General features: G+C 40.9%; 1 protein-coding gene across 4 annotated transcripts in view; it reads left to right on the forward strand.

The window, feature by feature from the left end:
- NEK10 (NIMA related kinase 10) overlaps window positions 1-18,495 on the forward strand; it is a 177,918-nt gene that overhangs the window by 72,419 nt on the left and 87,004 nt on the right. For all 4 annotated transcript variants that reach the window (XM_031469795.2, XM_064496828.1, XM_031469796.2 and 1 more), the window contains exon 23: window positions 2,299-2,374. In XM_031469795.2, the coding sequence (XP_031325655.2) occupies window positions 2,299-2,374 (76 nt within the window). The remainder of the gene's footprint in view (window positions 1-2,298; window positions 2,375-18,495) is intronic.

Here is an 18,495-nt window from a genome sequence, read left to right on the forward strand (position 1 = left end):
TTTGTCATATTCCTCCTAGATATTTGTTTCCAAGCTATTGCAATTAATGTGCTTTCTTTCAAAAAAGGAAAAAGAAAACTAAAATTGTTCCTGACTTACTTTTAAAATTCAGTTAATCAAGGCACATTAAACATGTGCTTATCTGACAATCTCTTCAAAGTATCTAGCAATGTATTAACAAGACTGCTGTCTCTTTTATTTCTCTTCTTTATTTTAATTGAGATGTAATTCACATAGGACGTAATGTTAGTTTCAGGTGTGCACCATAGTGATTTGATGTTTGTTATGTACTGTGAAACGATCACCGTAAGTGTGGCCAACACCCAGCCTTGATTTTGATCTTATGGGAAAGGCAGGCAGCCTTTTAACATTGAGCAGGAAGTTAGTTGTAGGTTTTCATAGATGCCCTTTATCGGGTTGAGATGTCTGTTTTCTACTTTGTTGAATTTTGTCAGACTGTTCTTATACAACTATTAAAATGCTCATCTGATTGTCCTTCTCTAATTTTCTGATCTGGTGAACTCTAGTATTGATTGATTTTTAAATATCGGATCAGCCTTGTACTTCTGGCATAAACCCGGCTTGGTCATCATGTGTTGTCCTTTTTATATATCTCTGGATTTAATTGATTTATATTTTATTGGTAATTTTTGTTGATAATATTCTCATTGCAATACTGTTCTGTGGTTTTCTTTGTCTGGCTTTGGTTCAAGGTAGCATTGGCTTCATAAAATGAGTTGGGAAGTGTTCTCTCTAATATTTTTTGGTAGAGTTTGTGCATACTGGCATTTTATCCCTTAAGTGTCAGGCTGAGTTTATAAATGAAATGATCTGGGCCTGATTTTTCTTTGTTGGCAGTGCAGTATTGTGTTTTGATAAGGATTTTGGGCTTTAGAATTAAGCAACTCCAGATTCACGACGAACTCTGTTAATTTCCCCTTGTGAGACTTTGGGCAAATCACTCATTCTCTTTGAGCCTCAGTTTCCTCATGTATAAAATGGGTGGTTGTGAAGATTAAATAGTGATAAACATCAGTTGTTCATCACTGTGCTATCCTACATTTGCAGATGTTAACTTATTCAGATTTTAGTATTATTTACTTCTATCTATGTTACTAAAATCCTGACTTTACAGATAGGAAAACTGTTGCAGAGAGAGATAGTATAACTTGCTCCAGTTTCCTCAGGTAGCACATAATGAAGCCAGGATTTGAACTGAGGCCATGTGGTTCCAGAGTCGGTGCCTTTAAGCACTAAGTGGCACTAAGAACAATAATTCCTACCTTTCAGGATCGCTCTGAGTGTTAAGTCAGACAATAGATGTAAAAGTGGCTTAATTTGTGCTAGATCAAGGTTGTTTAGTAAAAGGGCATTGGTATTAATAACATGAATTAGTATTATTTTGAAGTCAAGCTACTTCACAATATTTTCAACCTGTCAGAGACATTTTGGTATAGATAAATAACTAAATGCTTTTTGTTAAAAATCATTGATGCAATTCCATATATATTTAGTGCACTTAAAAAGTGACATTGTGAACATCAGACTTTAGTAGGAATAGCGACTTGAATTCTGCTTCAACACTGCCTTTTTGTGTAAATCTGGTAATCAAACCTCTCGAAATGTTGGTAAATCTGTACGGTGATAATAGGAAAACATCTCTTTCTGCCACTTTGGTCTGAGTTGTTGAGTGGCTTAAAAAAGAGAAGTATTTGAAGATGCTTTGAAAAGTATAGCTAGTGTGAATAGTAACTATGAATATTTAATGTTCTAATTTTGAAATTAGAATCCTTTGTTAATGTATAAGTATTTTCAGATGATTCTGAACATCATATTTACTACGACTTCGTACACACAGCTGCCATTTAATTTCAGGTTTTCAGACCTTCATGGTGATTGTTTAGGCTTACCATATTTGTTTATTTTTTTGGCCAGAAGAAGGGGTGCCTGCCATATGCCAACACATAAGATTCATTTTATTTATTTGAAAATTGTAGGGGTGACCTAAAAAGTGGAATCACAGGTTCAGTACTTTTCCTATTTTTCAGTCGGTAAGACTTATTTTAGCTTTTTGAAGTGATGAGACTTCCCACGCCCATAGACACAGCATAACGCTGTAATGTACGAGTGCCATTAACGCAGGCTGGGAGTGGGTCAGAGGACTGGCGCGTGGGGCGTTGTGACGGGGACGAACTGTCTCTGTGAACTGAATAGTTTCTTGCACAGAATGTTAAAAGCTGAGGAACAATGCTAATTGCGGGAAAATATAATAAAATTGCTTTGTTTTTTGAATTGTAGCTGACTTTGGCCTGGCAAAGCAAAAACAAGAAAGCAGTAAACTTACATCTGTTGTGGGGACAATTCTGTATTCCTGGTAAGGACAATTATTTCATGGCTCTCAAACCTCATTCTTAACTGGTTTGGTCTTTCATTTCTTTTCTTGGGTTGCAAAGGTAAGACATTTATATATTTGACACATTTTTCTCAGTTATCCAGGTAGTACACATGTATAGAGTTATTATGTGTTTAAAATACCGTTTTCTTTCCCTTGAGGTAACTTGGTCCCTAATGGGGACTAATTTTATTACTTATAATTGAAATGATACTTGGCACATAGTAGGTGTGCAAAAGTTGTTGCATTAACCTGTGAATGAACTAGTAGGCTTACTATGCAACGTGACACTTGGAACATTTTATTGCATCTTTTGTGTATGTGACTCTTCTTCCCTCTTTCCATCTAAAGATATTCAAAGTCAGAGGAAGGGTTTTATGTCTTAATACCTGTCTCAGCGTCTGGCAAATAATAGGTCCTGAATAAATTTTAATATGTGAGTGAATAAATGATGACATATATACTTCAACATAGGTTTACAAAGGTGGTTGCTTCTTGGGTAAATGAGTGTTTGTATTTTGATGAATTGAGACCCTTGTAACTTTTCTAGCATGCTTTTAGGGTTCCTTTGCAACTCATTATTATGAGGTGAGAGTCTTCTTTTGCTGATCACATATCATTTGTCCGAATCTGTTGAAATTAGCAAGCAGATACGGTAGTCAGTAGACAGACAGATTTCAGTGAAATAGTCTTCAGGATCTCATTCCTCAGGTCAAGCAACTTCCATCTTCTTTTTTAATCTAGTCTGTTGACACACAGCAGAGCCCTGGGGATAGGATTCAGAATGAATTTTCTCCAAGGAGGGTGGAAATTGGAAATAAACAGCCCTATTGTACAAAATCCTTTCATACAAGAATGCTCAAAATGGTGTTTTCGAAGGGTAAATTGTCATTTATTTTGCTAGAAATTCTTTACGTGTTTGTTTTTGAAACTAACATGATGAGAAGATGCAGAGGTTGGTGGCCAGGCTACCCCTGTCCCTTGAAAAGTGAAAGTTCATCTGTGCACTCAGTCTCTTAACAGTAAAGCTAACCCACCCATTACTTGCTGCTGGAAGAAGAATTTTCTTTTGTTCCACTTTGTGCTCTTTTTTCTGAAATAAAGTTTAATCACAAAAGTATTAAGTAATCATATGTTCTGAACAGATTCAGTTGTCAATCAAAGTGACATAACAAATGAAATACAAACTCGCAATAAGTAGATTTATTCCCAAGACTGTGAATTAATTTCAGAATTGCCAGTATGATAATTGGGTGTGTGTATGTGTGTGTGTTGTGTGTGTGTGTGTGTATGTGTGTGTTGAGGTGAGGGGCAGGAAATCTATGTAGTAGTAGGAAGAAATCTAAAACACAACAAATATCTTGTTGTGTTAGCCCAAAGATGAAGTCACATTCTCTTTTAATTTTTAAATTAACTAAAAAATTAAGAAAGCTGAACCTCCTAATATAGTTAAGCTATTATTTCATTTAGAAATGCCACGGATGTTTTAATAGCATGTACAGTGTGTCTTATGACCATTCATACTTCTATCAAGGTCTTTGTTTTTTTTTTAAACTACTTTAAAAAATGTATTTCTCCTCCCTTTTCCCACCTCCTCTCCCCTCTGGTTGTTGGAAATGCCCGTGTGGTAGGTTTTACTGTGAACTTAGGTTCACAAGCCATTTTTCTTCCTGATTCTTGATGTCTTCAGCTGAGCATGAAATTAAAAGAACTCAGTTCTAAATTACATTCCATTACTTCCTTACTTTGGGATTTTCTAGAAGATAAGGATTCAAGTGAAATAGTTTGTTCAGGAGATGGTTCCAGGAAGCACTGGTCAGAGGTGGGGCTGGGGAAATGAGACCAAGAAGGGAAAGCAGCCTGGACAGGAAAGGTCAGCAGTCGGGCCCATAGACTGCTCTCTGGGACAGAGTGCACGGGCTGTCTCACAGTTGTCCTATGTGCCAAACGAATGGTAGGAGTGACTTTTCCTCTTTTCCCAGTCACAAGGGGCCGAGGGCTGCTCCAGGGTGGCCTCCAGGCAGTCCTGGCCTCCTGGGAGGAGGCCCACAGGCTTGGGACCTTGCTCAGTGCAGGATGTCATGGGTGTGCACTGGAAATGTCAGTAGGAGGGGACCTGGCCGGGGTCCTGACACTGTCAGCTGTATAATCTCTCAAATTCTGTTATTCCAAGTTGAAGATATTTCCTGATATGTCCATTTGACATGTCCAGTTCCTTTTGAATTGTTTATATTCTTCTCTTTGGGTTTGCTCTGAGCTTGTAAATTGGGCAAAAGTAAGATGGATATCTTTCACAGTCTCTGCCCCGAGTCTCACACCTTCGTGCCTTTTCTTGAGTTGTCCCTTCAGCCATTCCCAGGGTATTTCCCTCCACATTCTGTAATCTCTGTGTAATCCTTATGAGCCCCTCTGAGCCAATAAATGTGGACCTGAGATGTTGTCCCTGCCCTCCAGGGTCCCCAGAGTTTGATGAATTTGATGTTTCCATGTCATTTTGCGCTTTCCTTTTGCCTTGGCTTCCTCAGACATTAACTTAGTCAACAGAAGAAAGTTCTTTCTCAGCCCCTGCAGGCAGGGCCTCGGAGCGCCCTTTGTTCTGTATCTCAGCTGCTAGTTAAGTGGTTTGTGGGCCCTGGGCTGACTGTGCTGGAACAGAAGGTCCATAAAACCTCCTTTTCTTTATCTGATTGGAGTCATTATTAAGCAGGCCTTTTTTATCCTTCTCATGGAAAAGACTCTCCAAATATGGCCCTTGGCTCCCTTTTTTATCTCAGTGTCTCACTCCAGTTCCAGGGTGCAAAACTACGGTATTTTCAACTGCATTTTCAGAGCAGATTTTAGCGTTTGAAGCTCTGAGAAACATTTTAGGCTAGTTCATAGTTAGGCTACTTCAGAACATATATTTGGGATTTCTGGATAATAAGTAATGTTCTCGTAAAAATGGAAAACTTTGACTAATCCTGGAATGGGAATTCTTTGAGACTTTATTCCTTAGTGTAACCCCATTCATGTTACTACGTTAGGTAATGAAAAGAAAAGCTGGTGAAGTTTGCATTGGACAGATCAAAATAAACCTGTAGGTAAACCTGAACAAATAGACAGTGAAACATATCCGATTATGCTGAATGCGCTTTTCAAGTTTTTAAGAGAACTCAGGGCTCTCAGACTCTTAATTGCATAAGACACTTTCAGTAGCTTCCAGCTGCTCCTAGTTTACGGACCAGGCCTCCCTGTGGTTTCAAGCTTGCAGCTCAGTGTGGTCTGCCCCCGCCATGTCCTCCAGCTTTACCTCCACCCAGACTTCGCTTCCCTGCTCTTGGCTGTTCCCTCTGTGTTCCTCTGACCACAGGGCTTTTGCACATGCTGCTCCCGCTGCCTGGAATGCTCCTTTTCCCACTTGTCACCTGGTTAACTCTTTCTCACCCTTCACCTCTTGCTGGAATGTCGCCTCCTCAGGCAACCCCCCTAGTCAGGGCACGATTCTCCCAGTCTACACACTCCGTGCGCTTTTCCTTCACAAAGTACACTTCTGTATTTACTTTGTGATAGGCTGTGATGATCTTATTCCCTGCCGTCCCCAGCGCTGAGCCCAGAGTGTGGTACTTTATAGGCAAAAAAAGCAGTTACTGTATGGGGATCCGGTACTGTATGATTATGAACGGGACCTGAAATAATGTGCTGCTATAAAGGAAATTGCTCTGTTCCACTGGAACACATCTCCCACCCCGTCACTCTTCCCCTCAACCTCCGGCATGCTCCCGCCTGGACGCTGCTCCTCCAGGCACCTGCCACTCACCTCCCTTCCTTCCTGTCTCTGCTTCAGTGTCGCTTCTGCAGAGAGGATTTCCTGACCCCTGCCCCAGACAGCAGCCTCCTTCACGCTCTGTCCCTTTGTCTTTATTTCTTCGTAGCACTTGTCAGTACTGTCTGACATGATGTGGTATTTGAATTGGTTTATCCTGTGTCTCTTCCACTAAAATGCAGACTCCACGACAGCAGAACTGGTGTCTCCCGGGGGCCCAGAGGAGCAAACCAACAGAATCCTAATAAATATTTTGAATTATTTTTTAACACCTTTATTGTGGTATGATTCCTGGACTGTAAACTACACGTATTTCAGATGTACAGTTTGATGAATTTTGATAGATGTCCACACCCATGAAACCACCACCACAATCAAGACAGCTGACATTTCCAGCACTCCCCAAGAGGGGCACTTTTCGAATAACAAAGTGAAACTGAGTCCTTCTGGTTTTGTCTTAAAATGTCTTTATTTTAAAAACTTTAATGAATAGTAATTGGGAAAAGTTGACAAATATAATTGTCTGTGTTTAAAGTATGCAACACAATTTGATACACATGTATTGTGTGATGATTACCAAGATCAGGATGATGAACACATCCGTCCCTGACATCTTTTAACTCCTTTTTGTTCTTGTTCTTGGAATGCTGACGCTCAGCGCTCAGGGACTTTTAAGTACATAATAGCATGTTATTCACTCTAGTCCCCAGGCTGTACATGAGATCCTCAGAACTCATTCTTCTTCTAACTGAAAATTTGTACCCCTTGGCCTCTATCTCCCCATTTTTCCCTCCCCCCAGCCTGTGGCAGCCACCATTCCACTCTCTGTTTCTATGAAATCAACTCTTTTTTCTTTGTCTTTTTCTTTTTTTTTGTCTTTGTCTGGCTTATTTCTATTAGAACAATGTCCTCCAGGTTCATTTGTGTTGTTGCAAATGACAAGATTTCCTTTTTAATGGTTGAGTAATTTTCGTATAATACTCTGTTGTGTGTGTGTATGTATTTATATATCACATTCTGTGTTTCAATGTGATTAAAAATCCATGTGCATTTTTATCAGTCTCTAAACCCCTAACATTTTTTTCCCGTTTTCAGTTTTATTATGTAGAATTATTACAGTTCGACTGTATATACACATTATATTGCATGTAGATACATATATGCAGTATATTGCACATTTTTTTAGTTTTCATGTATGTACTAGTTATTGTTTCTAAGAACAGATTAGATCTTTAGTTTTTTAAACTTACATAGTTATCAAAGGAATAAAGCCAACAACAAAATAAGAATCAACAGAATGCAGTAATTCAATCATAAAGGACAGTCAGATGTGCTTACACAAATTCAAGAAATCAAAATAATAATTAGTTCATTTGTGTCATTATTATTATTGTTACAACATTTTTAAAAATGGAAGTATAGTTGATTTACAATATTGTGTTAGTTTCAGGTGTACAGCATAGTGATTCAGCATTTTTGCAGATTATCTTCCAGTATAGGTTATTACAAGATAATTGGTATAATTTCCTGTGCTACACAGTATATCCTTGTAGCTTATCCATTTTATACATAGTAGTTTGTGTCTGTTAATCCCATACCGCCATTTTGTTCCTTCTCACTCCCTCTTCCCTTTGGTAACCATAAGTTTGTTTGCTATGTCTGTTGAGTTTCTGTTTTGTTTCTATTTTGCAGGCACATTCATTTGTATTATTTTTTTAGATTCCACATGTATATACACATAGTACTTGTCTTTCTCTGTCTGACTTATTTCACTAAGCATAATATTCTGTAGGTCCATCCACATTGCTGCAAATGGCAGAATTTTATTCCTTTTTACAGGTGAATTATATTCCATTGTATATATATGTATCATACCTTCCTATGCCAAGCTTCTGTTGGTGGGCACTTGGGTTGCTTCCATGCCTTGGCGATTGAAAATAGTGCTGCTAAGAACACTGGTGTCAGCTGAGGGAGGCTGAAGGGGGATTCTTGGACGTGAGCAGCCCAACTGAAAAAATGCCGAGGAGCTGCCATACCGCAAAACAGACTTCACCCGGAGCAAACATGGAGTTCACAGCACTTTATTCTATTTCCACAAGGTGGTGCGTGCACTCTATGGTGCAGCTGTCCTGTTTTTTATCTAGTTTCTGCCAGCACGTGTGCAGTGCCAATTTCTTTGTTCTTGAGGCTTTCAGAATATCTCTAGTGCATGCGTACTTCTATTTTCTTTGTTCTAAATCTTGTATAATTGACGCATGTGCACAGTCATTATTTACTGCATGCTGCAACCATGCTTGATCGTGGCCTTGGGTCGCACGGCCTTAGCTCATCCCAAGGCCACTGACAATTGGTATCTTTTCAAATTAGTGTTTTCAATTTTTCCAGACAAATGCCCAGGAGTGAAATTGTTAGATTATGTGATAGGTTTGGTTTTAGTTTTTTAAGGAACCTCCATACTGTTTTCCACAGTGGCTAAACCAATTTACATTCTCATTAACAGTGTAGGAGGGTTCCCTTTTTTCCACACCCTCTCCAGCATTTGTTATTTGTAGACTTTTTGATGATGGCCATTCTGACAGGTGAGAGGTGATACTTCACTGTGGTTTTCATTTGCATTTCTCTACTCCTTAGCAATGTTGAGCATCTTTTCGTGGGCCTGTTAGCCTGTTATGTCTCCTTTGGAAAAATGTCTGTTTTAGTCTTCTGCCCACTTTAGATTGGATTGTTTGATTTTTTGATATTGAGTTGTATGAGCTGTTTGTATAGTTTGGATATTAGCCCTTTGTTGGTTGCATCATTTGTGAATATTTTCTCTCATCCTGTAGGATGTCTTCTCATTTTGTCAGTGGTTTCCTAGCACTAACTTTTTTTTTAGGGTTTTGTTTGTTTATTTGTTGTCTGTATCAAAAGTATAACAGAGGTGTTTTGTTCACATTCACCTTTCAGACTTCAGGTTTAATTCATTCTGTTATTTCATATTGACTTTAATGCTAGAATAGTGGATTCTGACTTCTTTTTTAGCTCTAACATTTTTTTAACTTTTCTGACTTTTACCTCTGTGACACCTACAGTGAATGTTTTTAGTTTGAAACAGTAAGTACTTGGTGCCAGGATCTGTTTTATTTTACCTTTTCCCATTTATTTGCTGTATCTTTATATCGTCCATAGTTACTAGAAAAATGAATAATGAGTTCAAGTAAGATGTTATCATTTAAAACAATTAAGTGGAATGATTATAAATGATTGAGACAAGTATTCTCCTGTGACTGGTAAATTGGCCCTGAGGAAAATTGCTAGAGAGGAATTTGCAAAAATAAGAACGTAACTGGAAAAAGAATGTGATATTGACAGGCTGGTTGGCTCAGGCCCTGGAATCAGACTGGGTTTAAGTCCTGGGTCTGCTGTTGAGGGTTATAAATTATCAAACTTCTCTGTGCCTCAGTTTCCTCATCTGCAAGCTGGGGATATTAATGCTGCCCACCTTCTAGGATCGTTGTGTGGTTGAGTGGTGATGCACGTCGTGTACTTGGAACAGTGCCTGGCTGGTGTGTGGTGGGCACTCGCTGGACAACAGTGATTGTTTGCTATTAGTCTGAGATTTGAAAGGTTAGTTACATTTGAATACATAGATCGTATTGTGCCTAAGATTCATATTCGTTTCTTATTAGTCACAGCAGAGAAGAATACTTAGGCTGAGTTTCTTTATAGCGCCTTCTCCCTCCCCGTCTCTGTATTTGCTCCCTGGGCGGCTGCTTCGGTCACTAGTAGGGATGGGGATTTTTCTAGCAGCCGGACCCAAGCAGCTGAGGAGTATGAAAGGGGAGAAATGTGCATGGCAGGCGAAGGCTGGGAACCAGAGGACCCGAATTTTGCATAGTTGTGCCTTGAGAAGGTGGGATGTGAGGCGCCTTTTGCTCATAATTGCTTCAGTTTATGGCTTCCCTGTGGCCAGCGGGGTAAGATTTACCTGCATAATAGCCCCCACCCCTGCCCCATCCCCCCTAGGGCTCTGCGCGCGCGCGCACACACACACACACACACACACACACACACACAGAATTGTTTTATTACATTATCTGCTTTTAGGGGAGGTAGGAGGGAACTTGAGTGAACTCAGGATTTAACTGCACAAATTGAACTCTAAATACATCTTAAAGTCTGGATGAAATAGGCCACCTGGTCTCGTGAATTTATTTAAAGCTGCTAAATAGAAGCTGCCAGAGAGCCTGTGTTACTGCTACTCTACCCCTTAATGTTTTACGTCTAGCTTTATGCTGCTGACCACATACTTTACTTATTTTTATTACCAAACACTTGTATAGAGTTTACTAAGTGGCAGGCACTGTTCTAAGTCACAGAAGCCTCAAACCTCCTTTAATACGAAGTCACATAATCCTCAAACCTCCTTTAAGATCGAGTGAATGTTGTAAGTCATCTTTAGGGAGGTTAAGTGATCTTGCCTGGTGTCACACAGCTAGGAGGTGGAGAAGCCTGGATTCAAATGCAGACAGCCGGACTCCGGGGGTGTGTGTCCTCAATCTCTCTGCTGTGCTGTTTCCTACTGGGTGAATCCCTAGGGGACCAAACTGACACATCAGGGATTAGAAGTGTTCCACTTTGGTGACGTCTGTGTTGGGGACATTGTGATGTGTCTGTTAGGATGCACGCATTCCAGGCAGCCTTCATCATGCCTTTATTACTTGCTGAGTTTTACTTTTATTCAACTGAAAATTTTTGTTTTAATTTTTCCCAATTTCACAGTTGTTTTCTCATCATTCAAGTTTCCATAGTTTTTAGATAGTTTATTTTTTTAATACTCTTAGCAGACTTAATGTTCAGAAACACTTTCTGAATTCAAAATGAAAAGTTACGGAGTTTCTAGAAAAGGGAAAAACAACTCTAAGTTAAGGACATTTATAGCTTCATATAATTCTAATGTTATAGTGTCTTTGATTCTGCTGACACCACAGAAAGTGTATGAATGGAAAAAAAATACTTTATAGTAACTTGACTTAGCCAAGATTTAAAGTTTGAATATAGATGTATAATGTGGTGTATGATGGAGGCTTTTCAGAGTCTGATTTGTTCTGAACTCCCAGCAGCATAAAAAGCAGGAAAGGGAGCTCTCTGATGACTGGTTTTGCCACTGGAAGCCCTTGTGTTGTCACCAGTCAGCAAGACTGGTGATGCCAAATCATTTATCTCTAGTATCTATGTCTCCTTTTCCTTACCTCCTTATGTCTTTATTTTTACGTGTAACCATGGGTCTGTAAACAAGGGACTTCTTTATCCATCTTTATTCCAGTTACTTGTCTAGTTTGTCATTCTAAACTTTTGACTTTGAAGTCATTCTGTAGACTGTTCCACACTTGGTTCAGGAGGGAGATGTGAGAAAGGTTACAGACCATCACAGGTATGACTTTGAGATGCTTTTCTGACGTGTTAGCGAGGTGGTTTGGCCAAAAAGAAATATTCTTGTGTACTTACACTAATTTTTTGAACAATTAAGATACTAGAAGAATTATCTGATGGTGTGAATGTGTGTATTTAGGTGATGTTATTATAGAACAAATATCCCCCCGCTTAGTTACTTAGCGGCAGTCTGCGTAGGTTTGCTGGGCGTTTCCTCTGTTGCTGCCCCGGGGCTCAGTTGTGTGCGTACATTCAGATGAATCATTGACTCGGCTGCAAGGTGCAGTTGGCCTCATGCATCTGGCGGGACATGTGGACTCTTGGCTCGGGCTCCTCGGATCTCCTCCAGGTCGCCCTGTGTTTGCGTGGCTGTGTTGGAGCAGCAGTCCAAGAGGGCAGAAGTGGAAGCCGCAAGGCCTCTCAAAGGCTAGACCCGGACATCGGATCAGCTGGATGGAGGCTGGATGGGCCAGGCTGGAGCTGGTCTGGTGCTGCTGGGCGGGCAGGAAGCAACCCTCTGTAGTACAGGTCTGGGAGTGGGGCTTAGCACCCCATGGCAAGGACATGGAGCAGGGTACAAGGCTGTCAGGGTCCGAGGGCCACAGGGGGACGGGGAGCGAGTCCGGGCACTGCACAAGCAGGAGGCCTTCAGAGGTGCAGGCTGTGCAGGGGCTCTGGTTTCTGGGAGGGGGCGGGGTTGAGGGGGCGGTGGTGGGCGGCACTGCAGAAAGGTGATCGCCAGCCTGAGGCTGCTGGGTGGCTTAGGCCCAGCTTTCTGGGCCTGTGGCTGGGACAGGCTCCACAGGCTAGTCTCACGAGGCCTATACTGCCTCCCCCTGGCCCATGCCAGAAATTGCAGGAAAACTCTTCCTCCCGCCGTGTTCCCCCAGGACCGTCTGCGGAGAAAGCTTAACATGGTACTCACTTTAGAAGACAAATACTTAAAAGAAATTGCATTGTTTGTTGAATGGTCCCTTGGGAGCTAGGAGGCGTTAAATTGCTAAGTGACAGAGTTTGTCTTAGCAGCCCAAGAACGACGCTTTGGCAAAACAGGGCCACACCACTGCGGTCAGGCGGCCAGTGCCCTCATTTCCTCCACTCAGCGAGTGTTTATTTCTCTGCCCACGCATTGGTACATCTTCAGAGTGCCCTTCTGAACTGTGAGAATGTAATCTTCCCTCAGTTCAGTTCTGAGGAGACTCAGCATGTTTAAGGGAGAGCAGGAGCTGTAGTTTGGCTGTGTGGGGATTTACACTGGGATCGTGGGAGACCTGGAATTTTCCCCTCAGTACTGCCGAGCCCTGGGTATCCCTCAGCCTGGCAGTCACTGAACAGAAGTGCTGTTTTTTAGAAATCTGCAGAATGAAGCCAGGGAAAGGGAAGGGAAGAGAGACATACGTGCTCACCCCTTTACCTGTCCCTGGCTTAGATGTCCCAGCACCTACCTGTCAGGCGGCCAAGGTGACTTGGTCTTTTTCCATGAGGATATTTCAGCTGAATTTGAGGAGACACAGACAGCAGTCAAGGGTAGAAGGATCAAGGGTTGGAAAACCTTGTGATAACTTATAAGAGCCTCCACCAGGAGCATGTAGACAGGGCCTGCCTGTGCTGCTGAACTTGAGGGAGAGGCCTGCGGGGGTGGGCGGGCACGGCACCTGTCCACATAGTGGTTGTGCCACGTCCTGTGGACCGTGTAAACCATATGGAGTGGCATCTGTTTCTCCCGTCAGACGTTATGACGGTACTTGCTTGAAAGTGCCTCTGGCTGACTGATGGTCAGAAGGGAAGAAGAGATGACAGTGATGAGGACAGACAGAGAAAGGAAAGAGTGGAGGAAGTCAGAGCATTTATTCTTTTATTTTTAATTAAAAATTTTTTTTGTTTTTATTTATTTGTTTTGTTTTGCGGGGGTAGTTAATGAGGTTTATTTATTTATTTTTCGATGGAGGGACTGGGGATTGAACCCAGGACCTCGTGCATGCTAAGCATGCGCTCTCCCCTGAGCTGTACCCTGCCCCCCTAGAGCATTTAAACAGCTGGGAAATATGAAGGCCGAGTTACTCTATCAGAGGTGGAGGAATTAAGGAAGCATTTTAGTTATTCAGCTTATTCTTAGGAATGTTACCCCAGTGACCCTACCAATCTCATATCTTTTGCATCAATTTATTTCATAACTCTTTTAGCTGATATTAACACTCTACACTATTATTCGTTTTTTAAACTTAATTTTAATTATTCATTTTTTAATCTGGTGTTTTGGAATGTACATAGCAGTCCTAGGAGAGGCAGTGGCACGATGCCAATAAAAGAAAACCTTTTCTGAGATACTGTTTTCTCTATAATAGTAACATAAGAGTTACGAGTCCTATACTCTGAAATTCAAGCTGCCCTTTGGGGGAAGATTTCCTAAAAAACGCACATAAAAACAAACTTCATAATAAAACTGTGACAATATTGTGATCTGTAATAAACTGCCAAAATAATGATTTGGAAATGTGACTTTGATACACATTGTATGTAACTTTGATACACATTGTATATAACTTTGTATATAACTTTGATACACATTGGCAACACTCAACTGTTTCAAAACCTTCATTTTCACAGAAAGGGATACTAACCACGTTTGGTGGTTAAATTCTGCAGATTTTGTATATAGTACCTCACCTCTTCTTAGTGCTTTAGGGATTCAAGAGGGCTTTGTCTGCTCCTCAAAAAGCACGTGCCTCTTCGTCTAACCAGCTCCTCTCACCTCCTTCTCTGAATCTGTCTCCAATTTTTATGACAGCCTGCTTCATCCCTAAGCTTAGCAAACAGTGCCCCAAACAGTAGCGGTGAGAGAAGTAATGAAATGTCAGTGGGTTTGCCAGCAGGGCCGTCCCTTAGGTGCCCATGTGACACAGTGCAGACTCGAGAACTGGACAGCCTGGGTTTGATCCTGGCTCTCCACGTAACTGTCTGAATTTGGGCAAGTACCTTAGTCTTTATGAGCTTCTGTTTTCTTGTCTGAAATGTGGGAGCTGATGGTAATAATGGTACAGTTCTTGCCTCATAGGGTTGTTATGAGGATTAGAAAGATGGATGGATAGATGTAGATGGATGGATGGATGGATAGATAGATGATAGATTAGATGGATGGATGGATGATAGATTGATTAGATAGACAGACAGACTGACAGATGATGGATGATAGAGAAAGGTAGACAGACAGACAGGTAGATGGATGATCCACTATAGCAATGGCACCTGGAGTATAGCAGGGATTCAATAAAGATTAATTGCTATTATGCCGGGAGCAACGGCCTCATTCCTTAGGAAAATCCCTCTTCCCCTCCTCCGCTCCGAGTGAGTCCCATGCTTGAGAGACCTTGCCTCCCGGGCCATGTTTGCTCTGGCCAGAGTTGGCGCTTGTCCCCCAGGCTGGCCAGTCCTAGCGTTCCTGCTCCAGTTGGCAGAAGTGATAGGAGCGTTTCCTTCATTCAAGCTGCTGTAATTAGAATTCTTCCCTGGGGGATGCGGACTCAGTGGGGACTCAGTAAACAGATGAAGCCGGGAGGTGAAAGGCCCGGGGCGCTGGGTGGTCATGCTTGTAGCCAGGAGGAGGTTGGTCTGAGAGGATGAGGCTGGCCCCTGGAGGGAATGTGACAGGGAGTCTGGCCACGTGCGTGCAGCCCTCGATTCCATTCTCCCCGAGACCCCACTGCAGCTTGCTGCTTCCCGCGGACGGGTTCCTCTTCTTTGCCTGACCTTGCTGGGTTCCTTCTACTTGTCTCTGAGTTCGGGTTGCTCCTAAAAGCACACCCTGAGTCAAAGATTCAGGAGCAAGTGCTTTATTTTGGAGGGGATCCTAGGGAACAAGGGTAGGGGAGTGGGGACGTGAGACAGGGAAGGGAAGGCAGCAGGCAAAGATCTCTCCGGGCGAGCTGCACTGGAGCGCCAACCTGCGGCCAGTTTAAATGCATCACTCAGTGAACCCACCTAATAGGAGAGAGTGGAGTGATTATACAACATCTCATACCCCTCCCTGGTGAAGGGCTGTTCCTGGGGTCCATGAATTTACTGATACCTCAGGCCAGTCGCACTGCAGGCAGAGAAGGTCCAAGGGGTCAAAGAAAATCCTCAGGCAAAAATGCAAATGGCTGGAATTCAGGCCAGAGTGCTCTGAAGAAGTAAGGGTAGGGGATGTGGGCAGGACACCTGCAGCATCTGCAGTGACTGACAGGGTAAAAAGCTCTGAACGGGCGCAGTACAGGCACCGTGACAGCGTGGCCTGACCCTCTTCTGTTCTCTGATTTTTTTTTTTTCCTTTTTCTGGAGATGCTGGGGATTGAACCTGGGACGTCATGCATGTTAGGCGTGTGCTCTACCACTGAGCTGTACCCACCCCCACAGAATACACAGTTTTGTGTGACTTTATACTCAGAGAAAGGCACTTGTATAATGATGTAATTGAGGTATTGTATTCTGTGAAAGCACCATAATTGTATAGTTATGTGCTTGAATTTTAAAAGCTGGTGATATTTGGCTGGAATACAAATACAAAATGTGTAATGTCAACTGTAGGCCAGCTATTTTTTTTAAACATCAGTAGAGAAAAAGCAAATAGCAGTTAATGAACAATGAGAAATTTCAAGGCTGTTCGATGTGAATTTGTCTTTGTGATTCAAAGTAGGCAGTGCCTAATAATCCTTTGATGGCTATAGCATCATAACTGGGTGAACTTTATCCATTTCTTTTTTTTAAATTGAAGTGTAGTTGATTTATAATGATATATTAGTTTCAGGTGTACAACATAGTGATTCAATATTTTTATAGATTACACTCCATTGAAACTTACTATAAGGTAGTTGCTATATTCCCTGTGTGGTGTATTGCATATTTATGTATTTATTTATTTTATACTTAGCAGTTTGTACCTATTAATCACCTAGCCGTATCTTTCCCCTTCTCTGACCCCTCTCACCACTGGTGAAAACTAGTTTGTTCTGTATCTGTGAATCTGTCTCTGCTTTGTTATATTCATTTTTAAAATTTTTTCTAGATTCCACATATAAGTGAAGACATACAGTATCTATTTTTCTCTGTCTCACTTGTTTGACTAAGCATAATACCCTCCAGGTGATCCACGTTGTTACAAATGGCAGATTTTCATTTTTTATGGCCGAGTAATATTCCATTATATATATATGTATATGTGTATATATATATACGCACACACATACATACATACACCATATGTTTATCCATTCATCTGTTGATGGACACTTATGTTCCTTTTATATCTTGTCTTTGGAAATAAGGCTGCTGTGAGCACCGAGGTGCATGTAGTTCTTCAAATTCATATTTTCATTTTCTTCTGGTATAAACCCAAGTGGGCTTGTGCTGGATCATATTGTAGTTCTGTTTTTAACTTTTTGAGGAACCTCCATCATACTTTCCATAGTGGTCGTAACAACTTACATTCCCACCATGTACTAGGGTTCCCTTTTCTCCGCATCTTTGCCAACATGTATTATTTTTTGTCTTGTTGATAATAGCCATTCTAACAGGTCTGAGGGGATTTCTCATTGTGGATTTGATGTGCATTTCCCTAATGATTAGAGATGTTGAGCATCCTTTTTCATATGTCTGTTGGCCATCTGTGTGCCTTTTTTTGAAAAATGTCTGTTCTGGTCTCCTGCCCATTTTTTGATTGGGTTGTTTGTTTTGTTGATACTGCTGTATGAGCTCTTTATGTATTTTGATATCAAGCCCTTATCAGACATGTCATTTGCAAACATACTCTCTTGTTCAGTAGGTTGTCTTTTCAATTTGTTGATCATTTCCTTCACTGTGTGAGAGTTTTTAAGTTTAATTAGGTCTGGTTTGTTTATTTTTTCTTATTGTTTCTCTCGCCTGAGGTGACAAATCTAAAAAATATTGCTAAGACTTATGTCAAAGAGGATACTGCCTGTTTTCTTCTAGGAATATTATGGTTTCTGGTCTTACATTTAGATCTTTAAGCTATTTTTTGTTTATTTTTGTATATAGTGTAAGAAAATGTTCTAATTTTATTCTTTCACACCTAACTGACCAGTTTCCTAGCACCACTTATTGAAGAGACTGTCTTTCCCCTATTGTGTATTCTTGCCTCCTTTGTCATAGATTAATTGCCCATATGTGCATAGGTTTATTTCTGGGCTCTCTGCTCTGGTCCATTGATCTGTGTGCCTGTTTTTGTGCCAGTACCATACTGTTCTGATTACTGTAGCTTTGTAGTATAGTCTGAAGTTAGCACGTGTCATACCTCCAGCTTTGTTCTTTTTTCTCAAGAGTGTTTTGGCTCTTTGGGGTCTTTTGTGGTTCCATGCAAATTTTAAGATTATTTGTTCTAGTTCTATGAAAAATTTCATCGGCATTTTGATGCATATTGCACTAAATCTGTAGATTGCTTAGGATAGAATGAACATTTAAAAAATGTTAATTCTTCCAATCCGTGAACATGTGATATCTTTCCATTTATTTGGTTCAGATTCCTTCATCAGTTTCTTTTAGTTTTCAGAGTGTGGATCTTTCATCTCCTTGGTTAAGTTTATTTCTGGTATTTTATTCTTTTTGATACAATTGTAAATGGCATTACTTGTTTATTTTCTCTTTATACTAGTTCCTTATTAGTTAATGTTATTAATAGTTCTGTGTATAGAAAAGCAACAGATTTCTGTCTATTAATCTTTTATCCTGCAATTTCAGTGAATTCACTTATTAGCTCTAATAGTTTTCTGCTGGAGACTTCATGGTTTGCTAGGTATAATATCATGTTACCTGAAAATAGTGACAGTTTTCCTTCTTCCTTTCCAACTGGGATGCCTTTCATTTCTTTTTCTTTTCTATTTGCTGTAGCTAGGACACC

The sequence above is a fragment of the Camelus dromedarius genome, chromosome 17, assembly GCF_036321535.1.
Source record: "Camelus dromedarius isolate mCamDro1 chromosome 17, mCamDro1.pat, whole genome shotgun sequence".
NCBI lineage: Eukaryota > Metazoa > Chordata > Mammalia > Artiodactyla > Camelidae > Camelus > Camelus dromedarius.